The 21589-nt window shown below is 48.8% G+C and overlaps 2 protein-coding genes across 3 annotated transcripts in view; both read left to right on the plus strand.

The window, feature by feature from the left end:
• Positions 1 to 21589, plus strand: part of LOC147009428 (uncharacterized) — a 74845-nt gene that overhangs the window by 29261 nt on the left and 23995 nt on the right. The gene's annotated exons all lie outside the window — the stretch shown is intronic.
• On the plus strand, positions 50 to 6035 carry LOC147009429 (uncharacterized). 2 transcript variants are annotated; one of them, XR_015052855.1, is made up of 2 exons: positions 50 to 771; positions 5115 to 6035. XR_015052855.1 is itself a non-coding variant. In XM_085862140.1 (2 exons), exon 2 carries the CDS (start codon positions 3539 to 3541, stop codon positions 4475 to 4477), a length of 939 nt encoding a protein of 312 aa, XP_085718266.1. In that variant the 5' UTR covers positions 50 to 771; positions 1925 to 3538; the 3' UTR covers positions 4478 to 5095. The 2 variants fall into 2 exon arrangements, 1 of the variants encoding a protein (XP_085718266.1); XM_085862140.1 differs by lacking the exon at positions 5115 to 6035 and adding an exon at positions 1925 to 5095.

Raw genomic sequence — 21589 nt, forward strand, 5'->3', positions numbered from 1 at the left:
ATATATATATATATATATATATATATATATTGACAGTTTGTCCCAACAAAGTTCGAATCCTGACCCAGCTTTGAACCGTCATCCTGGTGTTTCAACATCAACATGGTGGTTCATCAGTGTGTGCGCAGTCCCTCGGATGGACGTTAAAACCGAGCATTCTGTCTGTCACAATAACTTGGCAGAAGTTAAATATCCCATTGTGTACTTCGTGAAGAGTCGGCGAGCTGTCACCGGCACCCTGAACAAATTGTAAATTCCTACCCAAACCAGCAGGGGGGCACTGCATCACCGGCACAACGGTGTTCCGAGCAATGATGCCAACAAATAGCCACAGGCTGCACTCGAAATGAATGAATGTCTGACTCCACCGCACTGTACCCATTGACGAAACAACAACCAAACACAAGTCAACAATCAACAACCACATGTCCACAAGCTACGGTCTCAATGTTCTCTCGAGGTCTTCAAGACACCTGTAGGAAGGTGTATCTTCCAGCTTAGCAAGTCGGACCTGCATTTCCTCCTCGTTTTTATTCAGGGATGAATATTTTTGTGTGGAATCGTTTTAATTTGGAAGTAATGTTCTGGTAATACACGATCGTGGGGATGAGGGGGATTCGAGAGAAGTAACAAATATATAATATAAAAGAGAAGAAGAAGATCCAAACGTGGATCCGAGTTCCCGGGACACGAACAGCGAAAGAAACATTTCCTGAAGCGAGTTGTGAGGAGAGGAAATTTTGTGAAGATTTCTGGTTTTTAAACATCTTCGTGAGTATTCCTGAAGCTCGTGGTATAGGCGGTGTTGTGCACGTAGTGTACTTTTCGATGTTTCCATGGTTCACCTTTTGTTATATTCAGCATCAGGGTTCAGTTTATTATGATTGTTAGATGTGAAACAAGGTCATTATAACTGTCTGTGGAGATTCTTTGGCCTTGTTAGTTATTTGGCATGGCCTTGTCAGGAATGCATCGTGTGGATATGGAATTGGGAAGGAGAGGTGTCCAACATCTTACAAGGACTAATTATTTGGCCTTGTTAGTTATTGTCCATCACTCATTACAAATTCCATAACGAGGTGATGCATGACGTCATCGCCGGGCATCGAAGGACAAGAGTACTCGGTTTTGACTCCGTTTGTTTTCTTGCTTCCTTTCTTTCTTGTTTGGCCGCGTGACATCTCGGCGAACGAGGAGCGAGGAAGCTGAAATTTGGGGACACAAGTGAAGATGTGCTTTGGCAAAAACAATATATTCTTTTCATTGTTTTGATTAATCAAGTGACCCGTGCTCCCCGCGGGTGGAACGAGCCCACAACCCATCAGAGCCTGATTAACCATCAGGCAGACAAGGCATGTGCCTTAGGGCCAGCCAAAAATTCGGGCCACAAAAATTTAGGCAACTTCTTTTTTTTTGTTTTTTTTTAACATACAATTGTTATTGGTCTCGTAATATTGTTCCGAATTTGGAAATCTATCGCATACAACATGCAGGTTCCTTCAGCTCAGTTATCTCGGTAAGTACGTGTTTTATAGATAGCTTCCTCCCCCTGGTCTAATGGGTGAATAAGTGTAAATGCGCTGCGATTTGTTTTTGGAATACCCCATCTTCCGCAACAACAACGCCATCTTCACGTCCATCCTGACGTCATGACGCTCGCGGCATTCTTCGTGCGCACGTCAGCCCGCATGCGCGCGCGTGGGCGGAGTCTAGCGTAGGCGCGGCATCCCTCCTTAGCCAATCGGCAGGGAGCGGGCGTCCTCCCTGCCCCGCCTCAGACTCGACACGGTCGCCATTAGACCACGCGGTCAGAGGTGAGGTAAACACTGTATCGTGTTTAATGTTGTTTGTATTTTATAATAAAAGGTTTTAAAACTTGTACATTTGATGTTCTATTTACACATTCGATCCATCGTTATGTCAGGACGCAAAGGTGGCTGGGAGCGAGCTCAAGAGTCGCAGAAAAAGAAAGCATAAGGAGGATCAACTACTCGAGAAGACTCATAAATTGATATCGTTTTTCCATGTGGTGGAGAAAGATGCTGGTGTTGGTGGTGGCGATGATATAGATTCAACGAAGGACTCCCCTTCAACATCCCCCGCAGTTGATCCTGTCGAAGACAGGCCGGCCGACGATGGTGACACGAGGGGCGAAGGTGCTTCAGTGTCGACTCCACTGATTCCCAACGATGTCGGGTTGTTTGGTAACATCACAGACAAAACTGCGCCATGTGTGCATCAGCTTGGGCACTGACCATTTTCGGAACTTGGATGACAGTTATCCAGAAACGAAGCGCGAATACTCTGGGGTGAATAGCCTTCTTAATGCCAGTGCCTTCAAACGGGTTTTGCCAAATGAGGAGGGAGCTGATCGTGATTGGTTGGTTTATTCTCCTGCCAAAGCTTGCGTTTTCTGTTTTCCTTTGACAGAGGTGCACAGCTTTCTGGCTCAGGATTTACTGATTGGAAGGATACGGCTCAGTACTTGAGGGCCCATGAAATCAGCCCAAAGCACATAGAATCAGTTCTAACATTTTGTCAGCGGAGTGCTGATGCCTGTCGAGTTGATAAGCAATTGCATCAAAACATGCTGGAGCAGCGCAGCTATTGGAAAAATGTGTTGACACGTTGTGTTGCCACAATTACTTTTCTTTGCGAGAGCGGTCAGTCGTTTCGAGGTAGTAACGAAATTGTTGGCTCCAGCAGCAATGGTAATTACTTGGGCATTTTGGAGTTGATTGGCCAGTTTGATCCGTTGTTGTCCCAGCACATCCATTACCATGCCAATCGGGGTCGCGGTCACATGTCTTATTTGTCAAAAGCAATCTGCGAAGAATTAATTGCTATGATGGGCAAGCAAGTACTTGGTCGCATCAAGGATGAGATTTCGAAGTCGCGGTATTTCTCCGTTTCAGTGGACTCCACACCAGACATTGCCCATACAGACCAGCTCACTATCATCCTCCGCTACGTCAACGTGACAGATCACAAGCCTGTCGAGCGTTTCCTCACGTTCATTAGTATCTCTAGTCATACAGGTCAGAATCTTGCTGATACTCTACTCCAATACTTGAAGGACCATGACATCGACTTTGACAATTGCCGCGGTCAGATGTATGACAATGCTAGTAATATGTCGGGCAAGTACAATGGTATGCAGCAAATTTTGAAGAACAAGAACAGTTTGGTTGATTACATTCCCTGTGTAGGTCACTCTTTGAACCTAGTTGGTCAGGCCGCGGCGGATTGTTGCATTGAAGCGGTTTCATTTTTGGGGGTTTTTGCAGCGCCTGCATGCGTTCTTTGTGGCATTCACGCACCGTTGTAGTGTCCTGCAGACCCATGTGGAACAGCAACCTGGAACCTCCCTGCCTTGTTTCGAAACACCCATCGGATACCCGGTGGTCTGCCCGAGCTGATGCCACTGAAGCTCTGTTCCGTGGTTACCGCCAGTTCCAGAATGCTCTGAGAAGAGATCTCTGCAGATGAAAATCAGAACGGGGAGACACAAAATGAGGCGGATTCTTTAGCAGAAAAGATGGACACCATAGAAGTTGCCCTGATGTGTGAACTTTGGAATGATATTTTGCAGCGCTTCAACTGCTGCAGCAAGTTGTTGCAAAGTGCCACCATAGAATTAACACCGGCTATTTGTCTGCTGAAGAGTTTGAATGAGTTTTTACATGCGCGCAGAGAAAATTTTGATTTCTATGAGCAACAAACATGTGATCGCTGCGGCAACAGCACTTACAAATCCGAAAGTCGGCGAATGCCCAAGCGTAAGAAGCGTGACAATGATGGAAATGTTACTGATGCCACAGAAGGGATGACGGGCCAACAACAATTCAAAGTTAATACATTTTATGTCATCATTGACCAACTGCCAAGTGCATTGCAGAAACGCACAGAGGCGTATTCTGTAGTGCTGCAGCGGTTTGGCGTTCTGACAGATTTTGACTCTATGACCGACGAGGATATCAACACTGCTATTACAGGGCTCGTCAGTGTGTATCACAAGGATCTGAATACTTATTTTGCATCAGAGTTCCGTCAGTTTATTTGCTGGTATAAAAACAAACTGCCCTCAAGTTCCCCCTCAACAGGGTGTGCACAGCATATGTTTGCGCTGCTGCACACCACTGGAGTTAATGCAGCCTTTCCAAACACTGAAGTGGCTCTCCGAATACACTTAGCACTGATGGCCACCAATTGTTCAGGAGAACGCTCATTTTCGCAGCAAAAGAGAATCAAAGATGTGAAGCGTTCTACCATGCATCAACAGCGTCTTGGTGTGTTGGCCCTTTTGTGCATTGAAAGTGATTTCCTCCGAGAACTGGACTTCAGTTCCGTAATTGAAGAGTTTGCAGTTGTAAAAGCGCACAAGGTTGCAATCTCAGGTCTCGTAAACTGTAAAGCAAAGTGCCAAATCTGTACGTGTTTTGTCATGCATACATTCATACACTGCAAATTGTATTGAGGGATTAAATAAAATATTTTCTTTTCACATTAAATGTTTGTCTTTTTTTGTATTAAATATTTTGTTCTTGAATCAGTTCATCTTTTGTCTGGGGTCCATTTCCATGAGCCTGAGATATAATTTAAATTTTTCAGGCCATTCTCTAAAAATTTAAAAATGTGCCTTGGGGCCAGCCGAGGCTTAATCCGGCACTGCAACCCATGCTCCCCACGGACAGATCGAGACGGTCCCTTTGGGTGGGTTCCTGGAATGTCCTATCCCTGAGAGAGCATGATCACCTGTCTCATCATCTGAGCTCAAGCGTTTAAACATCGTTATTGTAGCACTCTCTGAGGTTCGGAGACCGGATTGTGGCGAGATCATAGCGTGTGGTTACACCAACTATTGGTCTGGTTGCTCTGATGGTTACCATTACCAAGGAGTTGTTGATTCCAATGAAAATCGAGGTAACACCTGTCAACGAGCATATTATGATACAAAGGATTTGTCACTCATTGGGTGTCATTTCCCTGGTATCAATATTGTTGCGGAAATGGGCCCTTAGTGGGTTATTAAATATAGGATTATCCCAGGTCCCCCCTTGAATGCATGTTTAGCCAGGTTGTTCGGTAATTGGACGTTACATGTGTGTCGGGAGGTGTAGCAGGCTGTCCAGTGTTCATATGGTGGTGGTGTACCGAGAGGCGCCATCTTCTTCCTTCCCCCCTCCTAACCAGCGCCCTGACAGTCAGTCAGCAAGACGTGCCAACAACCCATTGGCGGAGAGCTGCTGTGGGCTCGAACGATGGACCAATCACATGTCCCTGGAGGCGGTCCGTAAAGCCCGCCCCAAGAAGGCAAGAAAGGAACTGTTCAGTCAATCTGGGATCTGCTTGATGAGGAGTGACTCGACGAGCTGTTCCTCCTTGGCCATGAATCCAGCGTGCAGGACATTCCCAGGTTCATCCTGAGTCCAGCCACAGGGACCCTGACTGTCCTTACTCCCTACGCGGCTGGACCACATCGTCTTTCATCCCGTCAATCCGCCTGCGGAGCCCAACACCCAGATTTGGCCTGGTCTGGATTCGCATACTGGACCTTCTGGGGAGCCAGCTGGAACATACCATAGATCTTTTGCTCCTGTGCCATCGACCTCACGGGGGCTGGACGTGCCGAGGTTGCGTGCGCAAGCGGTGCCGATAAGAGAACGAGTGCGATCTTGCCACGCTGGTGCGCAAGCGGTGCCGAGAATAGGAGTACGAGCGCCATTTTGGCACGCGGCATGCTTGAGCTTGGGCGCTCAAATCCGTTGACATCGGCTTGTCATGAGCCACATTCATGCCTTCGACAATGTTCCTCTCGTCCATGAGGCACTACCAAGTACTCCGTGTCTTGTCTGCATCTTGTCTGCATGTCGTCCAGGCCTAAGGTTTATCTCGCTAGGGCTCCCTTCGAAACCCGTATCCGTAGCTCCCTAGTTAAGAGCGGGTGATAGATGAATTATCACATTGTCGTGAATGTTTTGCTTGTGTCGTATTCCCCGATGTTCCCCCAATAAATCTGGCTGATTAATGTGAAAGTTGCCGCCTTGAGTTTATTTGTGCCATGCTGAGGAACAATCCACTCAATTTGAATTTAAAACCAAACGGGCTACGGACTGGCAGACTTCGCTCGGTCTCTGACAAACCCAGTCTGTAGCTGGGATCCATTTCCCCAACTGGTAAGGCCCAGGTGTACTTTGGTATCGCGATCCGAGGCACGTGACTCGAGACCTGTGCCGAGCTAGCCGGCGTTATAACCCCTGAGACGGCGGTGCTGTTAAGTGACGCCAAATCTTCAACAATATATGCTCCAACTTAGGCGAGTGATCTCACCGTTAAGGCCTCAGTCACATTTGCTCTACGGCGAGGATAAGGCGGCCGTACGCCCTCTGAATTGACAGAAACGTGCGGCAGCTGCAGAGAAACTGAGGTGGCCTCAGGGTGGCCCTACGCCATTTGCCTATATTTTACAGGCCGTAGGGTCGCCGTGGAATGAAATCGTGGAGTTATAACTTTTTTTTCATTTCTATGCTCGCCGTAGCAATTAGACAAGCCAAGCTATGACATAGATGTGATCCACGTCGACCATATGGTGGGCTTGCGTTATTCGTGCAGCTGCCGTAAGCTCTTCTCAATGAAAAATGAATTTTCACAACCCCCTCAAAATTACGGCGGCCGCACTATTTACACGGTCGCCGTGCGGTGGCCTTGCGGTCTGTGTGACTCCCTATGGGCGACGCAAGGTCGACGCAAGGTTCCCCTACGCCCGCCGTGCACCTACGTACGGCCTCCGTGGCAGTCTGCGTCGACCGTGCGTCCACCGTGCGCTACCGCTAGAGATTGGAGTATAGTTGTTTGCCTATACACAGTGGTGCCCCCAGAATCCGAATTTAATTCGTTCCTGGAGGCTGTTCGGATTGCAAAAAGTTCGGATTCAAAAAAATATTTTCCCAATAAGAAATAATGGAAAGTGAATTAATCCGTTCGTGGACCCAAAGAAAACCCACTTTCAAGACACTTTAAACTGAAATTCCCCATGTTTAAGGTAAAATAAGATGAGTAAATGACCTTCGGTGGTGGTGTATTGTATGTAAACTGGTACAATCACCACATCCAAAGGTCCACACAGGCTCGTACTCCGGCCTGGGTTCCGATCGCTCGTGCACTCTGCGAGCGCGCTGCCCCCAGGGCAGCTCATCAACATGATGCCCCCAGAACCACAATCACTTTCATCAAAGGCATCGGGCTGACGTAATCATGGATATTAAAAATTACAACCGGTTTTGCTGTGAAATTCAATCCTTGCCCGACAGTCCGTCACACCACGTGATCGGATTGCTTTTTTTGTTAATAATTAAAACACAAGATGATTTAAAAAAAAAATGAGGTGAAAACACGAGGTAAGGCCTAAGTCACATTTGGCTCGGCGCCCTGAGGGTCTACAAAATGTACGGACACTCGCAATTATAAAGCGGCCACAGTATTTCCACGGTCACACAATGTAGCAGTCTCACATGTTTTTATTTTTCGGGTAGCCGCACGGCGTGTTTATAAATTGTGGAGACCGAAAACGTGGGGGTGCCGTAATTTTTTGGAGGTTGGGAAAATTCATTTTTCATTAAGAAGAGCTTACGGCAGCCGCACGGAAAACGCAAGCCCACCGTACGGTCGACGTGGAACACATCTACGTCATAGCTTGGCTTTGTCGAATTGCTACGGCGAGCGTAGAAATGAAAAAAGTTATAACTCCGCAGTTATAATTCCACGGCACCCCTACGGCCTGTAAAATATAGCCAAACGGCATAGGGCCACCCTAAGGCCACCTCAGTTTCTCTGTGGCCGCCGCACGTTTCTGTCAATTCAGAGGGCGTACGGCCGCCTTATCCTTGCCGTAGAGCAAATGTGACTTGCTTCCACCGACGAACTGAATGAACAAAGCGCGAAGATGCTGGTCGAACAGGTGGGGAAGACACGTGAACAAACATGAACGCTACGTTTTGTTCGATTTTTTTTTTTAAATGTATTGGGTTTTTGGGCCAAACTTTCTCGAAAAAATTGTTCTGATTCCAATTTGTTGAAACAATGGGGCGTTCGGATTCTGGGGACACCACGGTATATTATAGTTATAGTATATTCAGTTATATATATTGGTATATTTTTATTTCGAAAAAAAAGGACTGGGATATGTACTCACTCGTTACCGTCCGTCTGGCTGCACGTTCGCCTTAGGCCCCCCTGCGGTCGCCTTGCGGACACCTTGAGGTCTCCTTGCGTCTGCCTTGAAAATTATATTGCCGCCGCAGGGACGCCCTGAGGTCACCGTGCGACATCAAATCAAAGACCGTACGGCAACCCCACGTTTTCGGTCTCCACAATTTATAAAAACGCCGTGCGGCTACCCGAAAAATAAAAACATATGTGACTGCTACATTGTGTGACCGTGGAAATACTGCGGCCGCCGTAAAATTGCTAGTAGCCACAGATTTTGGAGACCCCACGGCTGCCGTGGCAAATGTGACCTCGGCCTAAGGACGCATTCTATGCCACGCTAGAGTCTGTGGTTGGTCAGTGCCCCAGGCGAGATACTCTTTGAGTCTTGGGGGATTTCAATGCATCAACTGGAACTGATGGGGATGGTTATGAGACATGTGTTGGTCCGAAATGGTGTGGAACTGTAAACCAGAATAGCACCAAGTTGCTTGACTTTGCAAGAAGTCATGGATTTAGGGTGACTGGTTCATGGTTTTATTGTCCACAGGCTCATTGCTGGACTTGGTATTCCAATGCTGGTGGTGTGGCAAAGGAGATTGGCCATATGCTCATTGATGGTTGCTGGATGATTATCCAGAACTGCAGCGTCTACCAGAGTGCTCAGTTCTTCAATACCGACCACAGGCTTGTGGTGGCAACACTGAAGTTGCAGCTTCCCGGCCTCGACTAGATGTTGGCAAGCTCATCGATGTAGAGGGTAGCTGAGGAGTTTTTTTTTTAACAGGCTGAGTGGGGATTTGGCGGGGGGGGGGAGGGTCTGGGTCCCTTGCGGAATCCTGAAGAGTTGTGGAGTGCCTTAAAGACCACCATCCTTGATGTTGCCAGTGGATGTCTTGGAACTCACCGGAGGGCGAAGAAAGGACACTGGATACCATTGACCAGAGTCGCAGGGCCAGGCTTAATGGCAGAGCTGAGCTGTTCAGGGAGTTGAGGTGTAAAACGGTATGTGCGCTGAGGGTGGATAAGGAGACTTGTGTGTGAGGAATCTGGGAGGCGGTAGAGTATCACCTGTGGTCGTGTGATTCTCGTCCTGCTTACAGGGGAATTTGTGCATTGCGTTCCTCCAATAGTCCTGCAGCGTAGTCTGATATTTCAGATCAATTGTTCAAATTTGCATAAAAGCACCAAAATTGGTACACATGTAGAATAATGTATTCCGAACAATTCTAGATATGGAGCCACCCGAGATTGTGCCTTGGTCAGCTTCGGCGACCATTTTCCAAAATGGCCACCATTCTACTTTAGCGAAATTGGCTATATGCTCTTATTTTCTTATTGTATTGGTGGTAGATATAAGGAAAGTGTAAAATTCAGCAAATTGACCATGAAAAGGCGTATTCAAATATTATGAGCCAGTATTTTTGGTAAAATTGACATTATTTGATTTGTAAATTGCTGCTCTCCCGAAACTTTTTACTGAAAAGTACCCATTATTGCCTGGAGAACAAGAGTCAAATGATATTCATCACATTCAATGGGTTTGGAATCAACAAAAATTGCATTATAGATTACATACTTTACTCTATTTTGAAAAGGGAACTGATAATCGTGATAATGATAAACTCAGAAAATGTAGTCAAATTATTGCACACTTCACTTTGAAGCGGCTACGGTTTACGGTCTACTACCATTCTACCAGGACACATGGTACACACATACATCAGTCCAGTACAATATGAGTTTCTGAGCTCAAGTGTACTGGCTCTGGATCAAGAAGTCAACACTTTTACAAGCAATGCAACTTTGCATTTGCACATTCTAAGCTAGGCCGATATCTCAGTCTGTGTCTACTGCGTCTGTCTACTGGCATTCTCCTTCACAAGCACACAGTCCAGTGCATTGCAGATTAGCCTTCTTGCATTTGCAGCGGTTTCTACAGCCTTTTTTGCAGCCGCACGACACCAGCTCGAAGCAGCTTTTTAAAGCCTCAGGGAGTGTGGTCCAGAGCGATTTGTAGGACCCATCCTCTGTTTGCCACCAACCCCAGCTTGTTGGTGATGGAAGCACGGGTTGAGGGACCAAGACCTGCCCCCAGACATAGCCACCCTGGAAGACTGATCTCTTCACATGCTGTTCCAAAGCATCGTAGGTAGGTGGGATGCGCTGGACGGAGTTCCTCTTGGCGAAGAGTTTCTTTCTGGCCTCGTTGACGTCCGTAAATGGACTGGTGCGGTCATAGAGGAGCACCACAAACCTTTCAATACAGTGCATTGTGTCATCCTGGATGTTGACTGGCGTGGTGGTCAGGGTCACAAGAGAATCTGTCAGTTCTGGAAACGAGTTCCATGTGGCCCAGGCAGATTTCTTCCCATGCCCCATGAATGCTGATACCGTGTCACATCCGGTCATGGCATGGAAGACAGGGAGGGCACGTGCCTTCTGTGGACCGAGGGAGGCAGCTATTTCATGGGCAGGGCTGTAGCGGTCGTTCTTGCCCATCCCAAAGGCAATCCAGAGTTCATCCACGCATGGTAGTGCCTGGGCCACTGCCAAGACGACGACGTCGGTGTCTACGGTTCGAACTTGAATCCGACGGTGGTCATGTTCTGCAGCATGGGCCACATGTAGCATGATGTGAGTGTCCGCCTCTTCTTGACCGCATGGAGCCAGAGAGCTTTCATCTTCCTGCCTTGGAAGGCAGATGACTGCTTCACCATCAGTGACTACCAGCTCCTTTGCCTCGTCATGGAAGGACTGCACCAGCACATTGGATAGGAAGGTGAAGAGCTCCACCTTGTTTGCGTCGACACGTAGGAAACTCTTCCAGTTTCCTGGTATGCTGCGGTGCTCACCACGCGCCATCACACCCCTTTTCCTCATTTCTCCCTTGTCACCATCTTTGAAGCTATCCCAAATGAGGTCGAGACGTGAAGCACGACGCAGCTGCCCCGCGACGTATGGGATGAAGACTTGGTTGGCATATTCTTCAAATGTCTTGGCAGTGCCAGGCTTCAACATCTGCATGATGATGGTGCCATCAAGGACAACAGAAGTGGCAGTAGGTGCATCAGACTGAGCTTCAGCAACGCCTTCAAGGCACACCAGCAAGTCGCTTTTGCTACCCAGGTGTAGTTTACCTGCATCAGATAACGCGGGAGGGCATGCTTGATTTTCATGACAGAAGAACTCGTCCAGGTTCCCATTGCGGTTCTGGCAGCCTATGGAGCCTTGCAAATAAGGCCATATCATTCTTCACAGATGCTTCCTTTCGTTTGGGTGCTTTTGGTCTTCTGTCTGTTCCGAAGAGGGGGAGTTTGTTCCTCTTTATAGGTTCGTCAATAGTCTTGGTTCTGTCGATGAGGCAATCCTTTGAATATGCCTGAAACTGTTCTTGTCCAATCTGCTTGGCAGTGCGAACTGTTTCAATCACTGCAGGATCGGCAATCTCCTTGGTGTCTAGGACCAGCAAATCTGGACTATCCTCCTCGAAGGGATTCCCCAGCTCTTCAATGACAGCCACAATTGATTGTACATCTTTGGCAAATGCTTCCTGTGCACGTGGTGTTTCTTAATGGTGATGTGTCTCCTCATTGGCATTTGGATGCATGTTCCCCTCCTCAAACTCCATGATCACTCTGGCCACCTCGGGTCCGGCGACCATCCAGCGCCTCAGAGCACTGGGATTGTCCGTCAGGCCAACGGCACCTCCGTCACTCTTGACACGGGCATTGTTTTGTTCATGCACTTGGTCAAGAGGAATTGCTGAGAATGCCCTCTTGGTCTTTTGCACTGTGAAGTGGCCTGCCTTGAACTCATTGTAGATCATTGTAAACCTACAAAGAGAATAACAATGACAGATATCCCATGTTGTTGAAGTAGAATGGCGGCCATTTTGGAAAATGGCCGCAAAAGCTGACCAAGGCAAAATCTCGAGAGGCTCCAAATCCAGAATTGTTCAGAATACATTAGTCAACATATGTACCAATTTTGGTGTTTTTATGAAAAGTCGAACAATTGGTTTGCTACGCTGCAGTACTACAAGCCCGTCCCTCGGTGTCGTGCAATTCGAGCGGATGGTGGTGGGCTCTTGACAGTGGAGTCTGAAGTGAAGGCCCATTGGGCCGGTTACTTTGAGTGGCTGTACCAAGCTGATCCACCAACTGTTGAGTTGGATGTCAGGGGTGTTACTCTCCCTATGGCTGACCCTCCAATCAACTGTGCTCCACCTTCGTTTGTGGAAACCGGTTGAAATGGGTGTAAAGATCCTGCGATTTATGGCATCCATGCTGAACGTCTCAAGGCTTGTGGAAATGCTGCACTCATGTCGTTGCCTGCAGTTCTGTGCTCTGCCTGGAACACAGGCATCATCCCAACAGACTGGAAGAGGGGCCTTGTTGTCCCTCTCTGGAAAGGGAAGGGTGATCGTCAGGAATGCAACAACTACCGAGGGGTGAAGGCTGCTCTCAGTTCTGGGCAAGTTTTTTTGCACGGATAATTATTTATAGGGTTCGCTACCATCTGCACCAGCACCAGCACAGAGAGCAGTCAGGCTTTGCACCAAAGAGCTCAACGATTGACTGTCCTTGCCCTTCGGGTCCTTACCGAACGCAGACGAGAGTTTCGGCAGGGGCTGCTTGCAGCCTGTGTTGATCTCTGCAAAGCATTTGATTCAGTGAATCTGGATGCCCTCTGGAGGATTCTTGCTCTTTGTGGGGTGCCACCAATACTGATGAATCTGATGTCTGAACTGTGCTCTGTACTGGTACTGAGAGTGCTGTGAGATGTGGTGATACCATCTCCGACTTATTTCCACTTGTTACTGGAGTTTGTCATGAATGTGTACTGGCCCCCACACTTTTCAGCACTTGTATGGACTGGATTCTGGGGAGGATGTCGGAGAGATCAAGCTGCCGTGCATCATTTGGGAATGTCAACATCTCTGTCCTTGATTTTGCAGATGATGCAGTCGTCTTTGCCGAGACTCAGGATATGCTTTTGTGGGACTTCGAGGTGCTGAATGAGGAGTCGGAGCCGCTGGAATTATGGGTTTCCTGGGTCAAAACTAAGATCCAGGCTTTCATTGACATATTGGATGCTGCTGTCTTGTCTGTACCTGTTTGTGGTGAGGATGTTGAGGTCACGGAGAGATTCACTTACCTTGGCAGTGATATTCATGTCTCTGCTGGCTGTGAGCCAGAGGTCAATAGATGTCTGGGTTGAGCCTGGGGAGTCATAGATTCGCTGGATCATGGGGTGTGGCTCTGTCCATACCTGTGCAGGACGAAAGTCTGAGTCTTCAGGTCATTGGTGCTTCCAGTGTTGTTCGACGGATGTGAGACTTGGACTCTGACCAGGGATCTGAGATGGAGACTTGATTCCTTTGGTACCAGGTCTCTTTGGAGAATTGTTGGCAATTGCTGGTCGGACTTTGTGTCCAACGAGTGGTTTCTGAGAGAGACTCAAATGAGATTTGTTACTTGCATAGTCTGTGAGCGTCAGCTGCGGCTGTATGGAAATGTGGCTCATTTTCGTAATGCTGATCCTGCTCACCAGATTCTCTTCACGAGGGAGTCTCGTGAGTGGAGGAGGCCAATGGGCCGACCACATACCTCATGGTTTCAGCAGGTTGATCGGCATCTCAAGGATATGAGGATGGGCCAGCATTTGCCTGGGAGATGGCCAGATGGAGGCCCCTGGAATACCAGCAGAAAGTGGACACAGTAATGTGTGGCTTTGGCGCATGCTCCCATATCTGACCTGACCTGTGTATCTGGCCTACTCACCATTGAATGTCTTCATTCTGAAATTGCTGAACAGATTTTATCTCGATATCCAAATATTTGTATGTTCTACAGTCGTGGCAAAAACTATTGGCACCCTTGCACGTTTTTTCCAATAACTCACAATTTTCTCGAAAAATAAGTTGAAATTGACCAAAATATTTGTTCTCCACAATTCTTTATGTCACTTAATAATACAGAACCTTTGTTTTTGATCCAGAACGTAATATTGTTGTGTGGCCGCACGTCGGCCGCGAGCACGACCGCTAGATGGAGCTGCGGAGTCAGCTTAACCGATCGCCTGCAATTCATATCGTACTTCTTCGGAAAAGTCCGACGAGTACGGGTCCCTTTCGGACCGTGAAGTGTCAATATTTTGGCCACCTGGTGCAGGGTTATTTGCCAAATCCTCAAAATACCTAGAGACCACGTGGCGATCGACCGAGTCTTCACACCCTCGACGGCTCCCGTACGAGCCGAGCCATATTCACGCTCAACCCGTGTGCGATCCGAGTGGTTTAATCGCTGGGATCCGTCTGTCCCGAATCTCCAGTTACAACGGCAACAGCCGGACTATTTTCGCAACACGCAGCACGCTCAGTCAATGAAGTAATACACGAACGAGCAGATACAATGAACAATGGGGTTATTTATTAACCAATAATGGGGAACTAAGGAAGCACGCAAGTAGCAGGGTTAAACCGAATATTAATAGTGCACGTATATACAGGTAAAAACACTTACACAGTTCACTACTTAACAGACGGGGCCCACGGACACACACGCACACACACACCCAAATGAATTGATGGCTAAAGCCTTTATTGCTGACTTCAGCTTGGAGGGATACGATGAGCTGAAGACCAGGGTCTATCTTGGACTTGTCCACCTAGTGTGGTCTTCAAGCGGACTCGATCCGCGGAGGAGGAGGAGGAGGAGAACGAAGACCAAGACGAGACAAGACCAGCATGACGAGCACTCCAGCAAGACGACGACCACGATGGCGACCACCAAGACAAGAAGTAGTTCCTCTCCAAGACCAGCCAAGACGAGATGTCCAAAACTAGATGTGATTTACCTCACCAAGATCAGCGCCCGCGTCTTTATTCACCCTGTTTCGGGGGGGGGGGGACATTTCGCCCTCCCCACCCTCGATCTGAGGTGGTGAGGTCCCTGATTGGCCAAGGGGCCCACCCCTCTCATTCTGGGCGGAGCCTCGATCTGAGATGGTGAGGTCCCTGATTGGCCAAGGGGCCCACCCCTCTCATTCTGGGCGGAGCCTCGATCTGAGATGGTGAGGTCCCTGATTGGCCAAGGGGCCCACTCCTCTCATTCTGGCCGGAGTCTCGAGCCGAGGTGATGCGAATCCCCGCCCATGTTTGTGGTTGTACGCATGAAGGACAATGGCGCCGGTCAGAGTGAGGGGAAGGTGTAAAAATAAAAGAAAAACACTATAAAAGTAACTCACAGCGCATTTACATTTATTTATCCATTAGACAAGGGAAAGGGAGCTATATATAAAACACATACCAATATGACAGCTGTAGGAACCTGGATGCCTGTGTGCTCATGGTTTCCAGATTCGCAACACCACCCCTCCCCTTTTTACGGACTCGTCCCGAGTTGTCAAATTTGCGTGTGACCAGCATGTGTAAGTTCTCCCCTAGTACATTTTACCTTCGGATCCCTGAGTGCGACATTTTTTTTTATACACGTCCCAGAAATAAATAAAAAACCAAATGCGCTGCGTAACTAACAGACAGACTCATTCAGACGACTTAACTAAAATTGCCGGCGCTATGACAAACAGGCAGGTGGGGTAAGAACTTATTTACAACCTTAACTTATCTATTTACACTAACCATGGCCCAGGACCTGGCATCTGTGGGAAAGAAAAGGCATCATAATGTCAACAGTTATGTGAGGGTGAGTGCTCCGCAGCTGACAGTCAGCCGTCTTGAAGACCTGCTCAAAAGGTCCCTCTTTTGTCACTGAACCTTCTTTTTTTTCAGTCTTCAGCTGCTGGAGGCAACTCACCCTAACCCATCATGCCATATGCCGTCCCACAGGCCATTTGAAGGGGGTTGCCAGGCTGCCCAATGCAGTCTCTTGCTCTCTTGTGCAAGAGACTGCAGGGCAGTCTTTGCAAAACACCGAAGTTGGTCCTGGCGCACATGGTGATTGATGATGAACACAGGGGCAAATGCAAATAGGGTAGCAGGCATGGGGTTATGGCATGGCAAACGCGGAATAGGCGATACAGCACAACAGGCCGGCAGGTGAAGCTGGCCGGCCTCTGGTCTCGTTCAGTGAGGTTTGTGGAGGGAGTGCGGTGGTGCCGGCCGCTCTGAAGGCGGGCTCGGACCTACCCTACTGTCTCCCCCCAACCTATCGCCTTTGCCTGTCTCTGTCCATACCCACTCCCCTAGTTTGCAACACAAAACAAAAAAAATTAGCCCCTCTTTATTAATTTATTTATTTTTATTTTTTCCTTTTTATAATTGTTTCTCCCTAACCCCCTTTATCGTCTTTATCTGGCTAACCTATCCTGTCAATCTAGCCTACTCCCAACCCTTAAAATCCTTATTTGGAGGGGAATAGGGAGAGACCTATCCTGTCCCGAGGCCCAACGAAGTAACATTACGCCTCTCAGCGGTGACGGGACTTTGAAATTTTTGAAAAATCATAAAAAAATTGTTTTTTTCGAAAATCAAAAACCGGGCCACGAGAGACTGTGCGCAGTACATTCAGCCATATTGTCAAAAAATTCCAGCCGGATCCTATGAAAACTGTCGGAGAAGATAGACTTTGAATGAACCCTGGTCGAAAACAATAAAAAAACGAAGTTCGTTATATCTCAGAGACAATGAGTCAGATATACATGAAACTGGTATGGTAGGTTCATGGTATGTCCTAGTTATGTGTGAGAAAAAAACGTTGCTATGGACCCCTCCGTTGCCTAGCAACAGCCGACTACTCATATCCGCCTACCGGCTTGTGTCTATATGTATTATTTCAACTCAACCAAAATATTTTTTTAATGACATTATTTTTAATCTAATTAAATATAAATGACTTGTGTTGGTAAAGATGGTTCTATCTTTGGTGTATCCCAAGAACTGGATATTGATTTATCAAATTTTTACACAAATGCACAGGCTGAATGACAGAAATATAGTATAACAAAAAATATTAACATGAAAAATGCTTATAAATGAATAAATTATCCAAGCCTGACTGACGCGAATGACTTGGTGAGATTAAGTGATTTATCACAATATACGAGGTGTGTTCAAAAAGTATCCAACCTTAATTTTTCGTGCGTCAGCAAATGAAGCTAGGGAGGCGTGGTTTGGTGCACCACGATCCTAATTCTGTGTGTGTGAATATTTTCCCACTTGCAGAAGCTGTCAGTCGCCGACAGACCGCCGCTGAGTGAGGAAGTGTAAGTGAGCGCCGTCAGATTTTCGTTTTTGACAAAATGATGGAAAAACTTGAACAACACTACTGCATCAAATTTTGTGTAAAGCTTGGCGATTCCCAAGTGGAAACGATCCGCAAGATTCAACAGGCCTTCGGGAATGAAGCAATGGGCAGCACACAGATAAGAGTGGTACAACCGCTTCAAAGATGGTCGCACATCAGTGGAAAGTGAAGCACGTTCTGGTAGCCCCTCAACATCCCAAAATGAGATCGTCATTGACCAAGTGAGGACCCTGCCGATGCAGGATCGTCGAATCGCGATCAGAGAACTTGCAGACGAGGCGGGCGTCAGCATTGGATCTGTTCATTCCATTGTGACTGAGGATTTGGGCTTAAGGAGAATCTCAGCGAAGTTCGTGCCAAAGCTGCTAACGATCGAGCAGAAGCAACTCCATTTGGAGATCGCACAGGACATGCTGGAGACTGTGAACAGCGATCACAACTTCTTCAACACAGTGATCATTGGCGATGATACCACAGTGATCCGTCATTTTGTCAGAAACAAAAATCCGACGGCGCTCACTTCCACTTCCTCACTCATCGGCGGTCTGTCGGTGACTGACAGCTTCTGCAGGCGGGAAAATATTCACGCATACGGATTAGGATCGCCTACATACGTGCACCAAACCATGCCTCCCGAGCTTCATTTGTTTACGCACAAAAAATTAAGGTTGGATACTTTTTGAACACACCTCGTATGTGTATGTGTATATGTATATTGTTGCGGATTCGCGCCCGCCGGCGTGCGAGCGGCCACGTAACTCGAATCGCGGTACGTCGCCCACCGGACGGACAATCCCGTCGTGACCCTCTCGGACTAACGCCGGGAACTAGTCACGGGTGAGCCTTTCGGCCTCACCACGATCGTGCCAATCGGCCCCCCGCGTGGGATAGGGTTGCTCGCCAAATTCGACCTACCTAAGTACCCACACGGAGGGTAGACCGGGCGATCGCACCTCGCCGCAGGTCGACTTCGGACACGGGCCACTTTAAGCGACCCGTTCCGTACTATCGGGATAACCGAGCGGTGTTATCGTCAACCTCGACGGTTCGATTAATTATCGGGCGTTTTTAGCCCACGACCAACCCTTTACGTGAAGTAAGATGGAGATTCAATGAAAGAAAAGACGAAGCGAAACGGGAAAAACAGTTCAACATAAAGCACATTTATTCCGCGGCAAACGGAAGGCACACGTATACAATTATGCACCAAAAGCAAATGTAAAAGTAACACTACAATTCTGCACAAAAAGCAAATGCAACAAAAGAGAAACACACTGCAGATCTACTACCGACTACCGAGCACACGGCAACACTTATACAGTTTTACTTCACAGACGGCGCCGACAACACATATACTCAAAGCAAAAGAAAAATGGACCACCCTCAACGATGAGGGGGGCAGACGGGCCTGGGGCCGAGACCGCGTCGAGCCTACCCGTCTGGTGATGAGCCGGAAGATGGCGGCGGCGCCCTGACTCCGCGGGCCTCGCTGGCACTGCCTGGAATGGGGTGGGAACGGGGCCCCCTTCTCACACTATCTCAGCGCGGGGGGGAAACAGGAGGGGGTTGTTGATGCTCGGGGGAATGAGGATATCTCGCTGGCTTGGGTCCCGCGACGAGCGTCTCCACCGCGACCTCGATCGCGTTACCGGCCTCCCCTCTCCGCAGCTCCCCGACTCTGACACGAGCGCCCTCTCGACTGCCTTCGCCGCCGCCACAACTCCAACTCTCCACTCTTCTCAACTCTGTCCAACTGCTTTCCTCTTCTCAGAAACTCTCAACTCTTTCCAACTCAACTACTCTTTTTCGGCGAGCGAACGCGGCCCTTTATAGCCCCTGGGGCTTCGCTCCTTCACCTTCGACCCTTCACCTCTGGCTGGCTCCCCATTGGACAGAGGAAAAGTGGGCGTGAATGATTTTTGATCCGCGAATCTGCATATAGCGATTATACTCCGACGCACCTGGAGGCGGGGCCAAATCGCCCCACGCTCGCTGATAGGACGGAACAGAAGTGGGCGTGAATCGTTTTTGATCCGATTTCTCGGAAAGGCTGGTGTTTTTGCACCTGCTGCTCGGTGCGCGCCCTGTACGAGTCTAGTATCGGTGCCCACAAGCGGCGCGGGAATGGCGGTGATGCGATGGTTGCGAGGGCAAGATGTGACGGTAAAGGTCGTGGCTGTTGGCGTTGTTGTTGTTGTGAAGCGGCGTTGCGGTTGGTGGTTGTTGTGTGATGGCTGTTGAGACGTGGTTGGTGGTGGTTGTGGTGGTAGTAATGGCGGCTGGTCCAAAATAAAGATAGTAAAAGAAAAACGGCTATCTAAAAGGGTCGCAGCCCGAATGAATGACATTTATTCCCTCTAAACAACGGGTTTGGGCCTAACTACACATATACTTCGAGATATCTCACCTAAGGGACCTGAATGGTGGTTTGCGAATTTCGTCAACCACAACTAAATATATATATATATATATATATATATATATATATATATATATATATATATATATATATATATATATATATATATATATATATATATACTGTTGCAAATTCACGCCCGCCGGCGTGCGGATGGCCACGTCACTCGAATCGCGACTGCGTCGCCCACCGGACGGACAATTCAGTCGTGACCCTCCGGGAACTATCGCCCGGAGCCAGTCGCGGGTGGGCCTTTCGACCTCAGCACAATCGTGCCAATCGGTCACCCGCGTAGGATAGGGTTGTTCGCCAAACTCGACCTACCTAAGGACCCACGCGGATGGTAAACCGGGCGATCGTACCTCGCCGCAGGTCGACTCCGGACACGAGCCGCTTGGGCGGCCCGTTCCGTACTATCGGGATAACCGAGCGGTGTTATCGTCGACCTCGACCGTTCAGATTATTTACCGGGCATTTTGCACCCACTACGAACCCTTTACGTGAAGCAGGATGGAGGGTCAATAAAGAAAAGACAAAGCGAAACGGGAAAACAGTTCACACAATGCACAATTATTTCCCGGCACACGGAAAGCACATATATACAGCCATACAGTCAAAATGCACATATAGCAACCAAAACAAAAGCAACAACGACGCAGAGTTACTACCAACTACGCGCACACACGGCAACACTTATACAGTTCGACTTTACAGACACGCCAACACACATTTACACAAAAGCAAAGGAAAAAAGCTACCCTCAGAGACAAGGGGGCAGACAGGCCTGTAGGCTAATTGTGCGCGTGACCTGGAGGAGCGGCCAGGTCCGCGAGACCGGGGGGGGGGGGTCCTACCCGCGTCCTCGTGACGCGTTGGTGGGCGAGCCGCAGATGTGGCTGTGCCCCGACTCCGTGCTCCTTGGCGGGTTTCGTTGGCACGACGTTTGGAGTGGGGTGGGAACGGGGCCCCCTTTTTGCACTATCTCAGCACGGGGGAAAGGGGGAATTGTTGATGCCCTGGGGGAGGAGAATGGCTGGCTGGCTTGGGTCCCGCGCCGAGCGATCCCACACCGCGACCTCGTTGCCGACCGCCGTCCTTCTCGCCTCGGACCCGAGCTCCTTTGCCTCTTCCCGCAACTCTTCTCAGCTGACTCCAGAACCCAACTCTCTCGATGGCACTCTCTTCCCCCGGCTCTCTTCCACTCTCCAACCAAAACTGACTCGCTCTGCCACGATTCGCCTTGCGCTCGCTGTTTTATAGGCTGGCAGGAGCAGCTAATATGCAAATATTCGGATCAGGATGACCTCGGGGGCGGAGCCACGCTCGCCCATTGGTCGGAGGAAACGGGGGCTTGAACCTTCCCTGATCCTAGAATTTGCATATATCGATTTCACACAGACGCGCCGGGAGGCGGGGCCAAGCCGCCTTGCGCTTGCTAATTGGACGGAGGAGAAGTGGGCGTGTAGCGTTCTTGATCAGAATTTTCCCTCGGAAAGGCCGCTATTTGCACTCGCGGCTCGGTGCGCTCGGCACCAATCGCCGAACGGGCCCCGAGACAGCCCGACGTTCAGTGTTCACTGATGGTGCGGGAATGACCGTAGAAGGAGAGAGGTGAAGGTGGTGGAGTGTTTTCGGTGGTGGTTGATGGTTATGGTGCCGTTGGGAATGGCGGTGATGCGATGTTTGCGGGATTGAG

Source organism: Eptatretus burgeri, chromosome 17 (genome assembly GCF_056783735.1).
Source record: "Eptatretus burgeri isolate ZD-2024b chromosome 17, Ebu_testis_v1, whole genome shotgun sequence".
Classification (NCBI taxonomy): domain Eukaryota; kingdom Metazoa; phylum Chordata; class Myxini; order Myxiniformes; family Myxinidae; genus Eptatretus; species Eptatretus burgeri.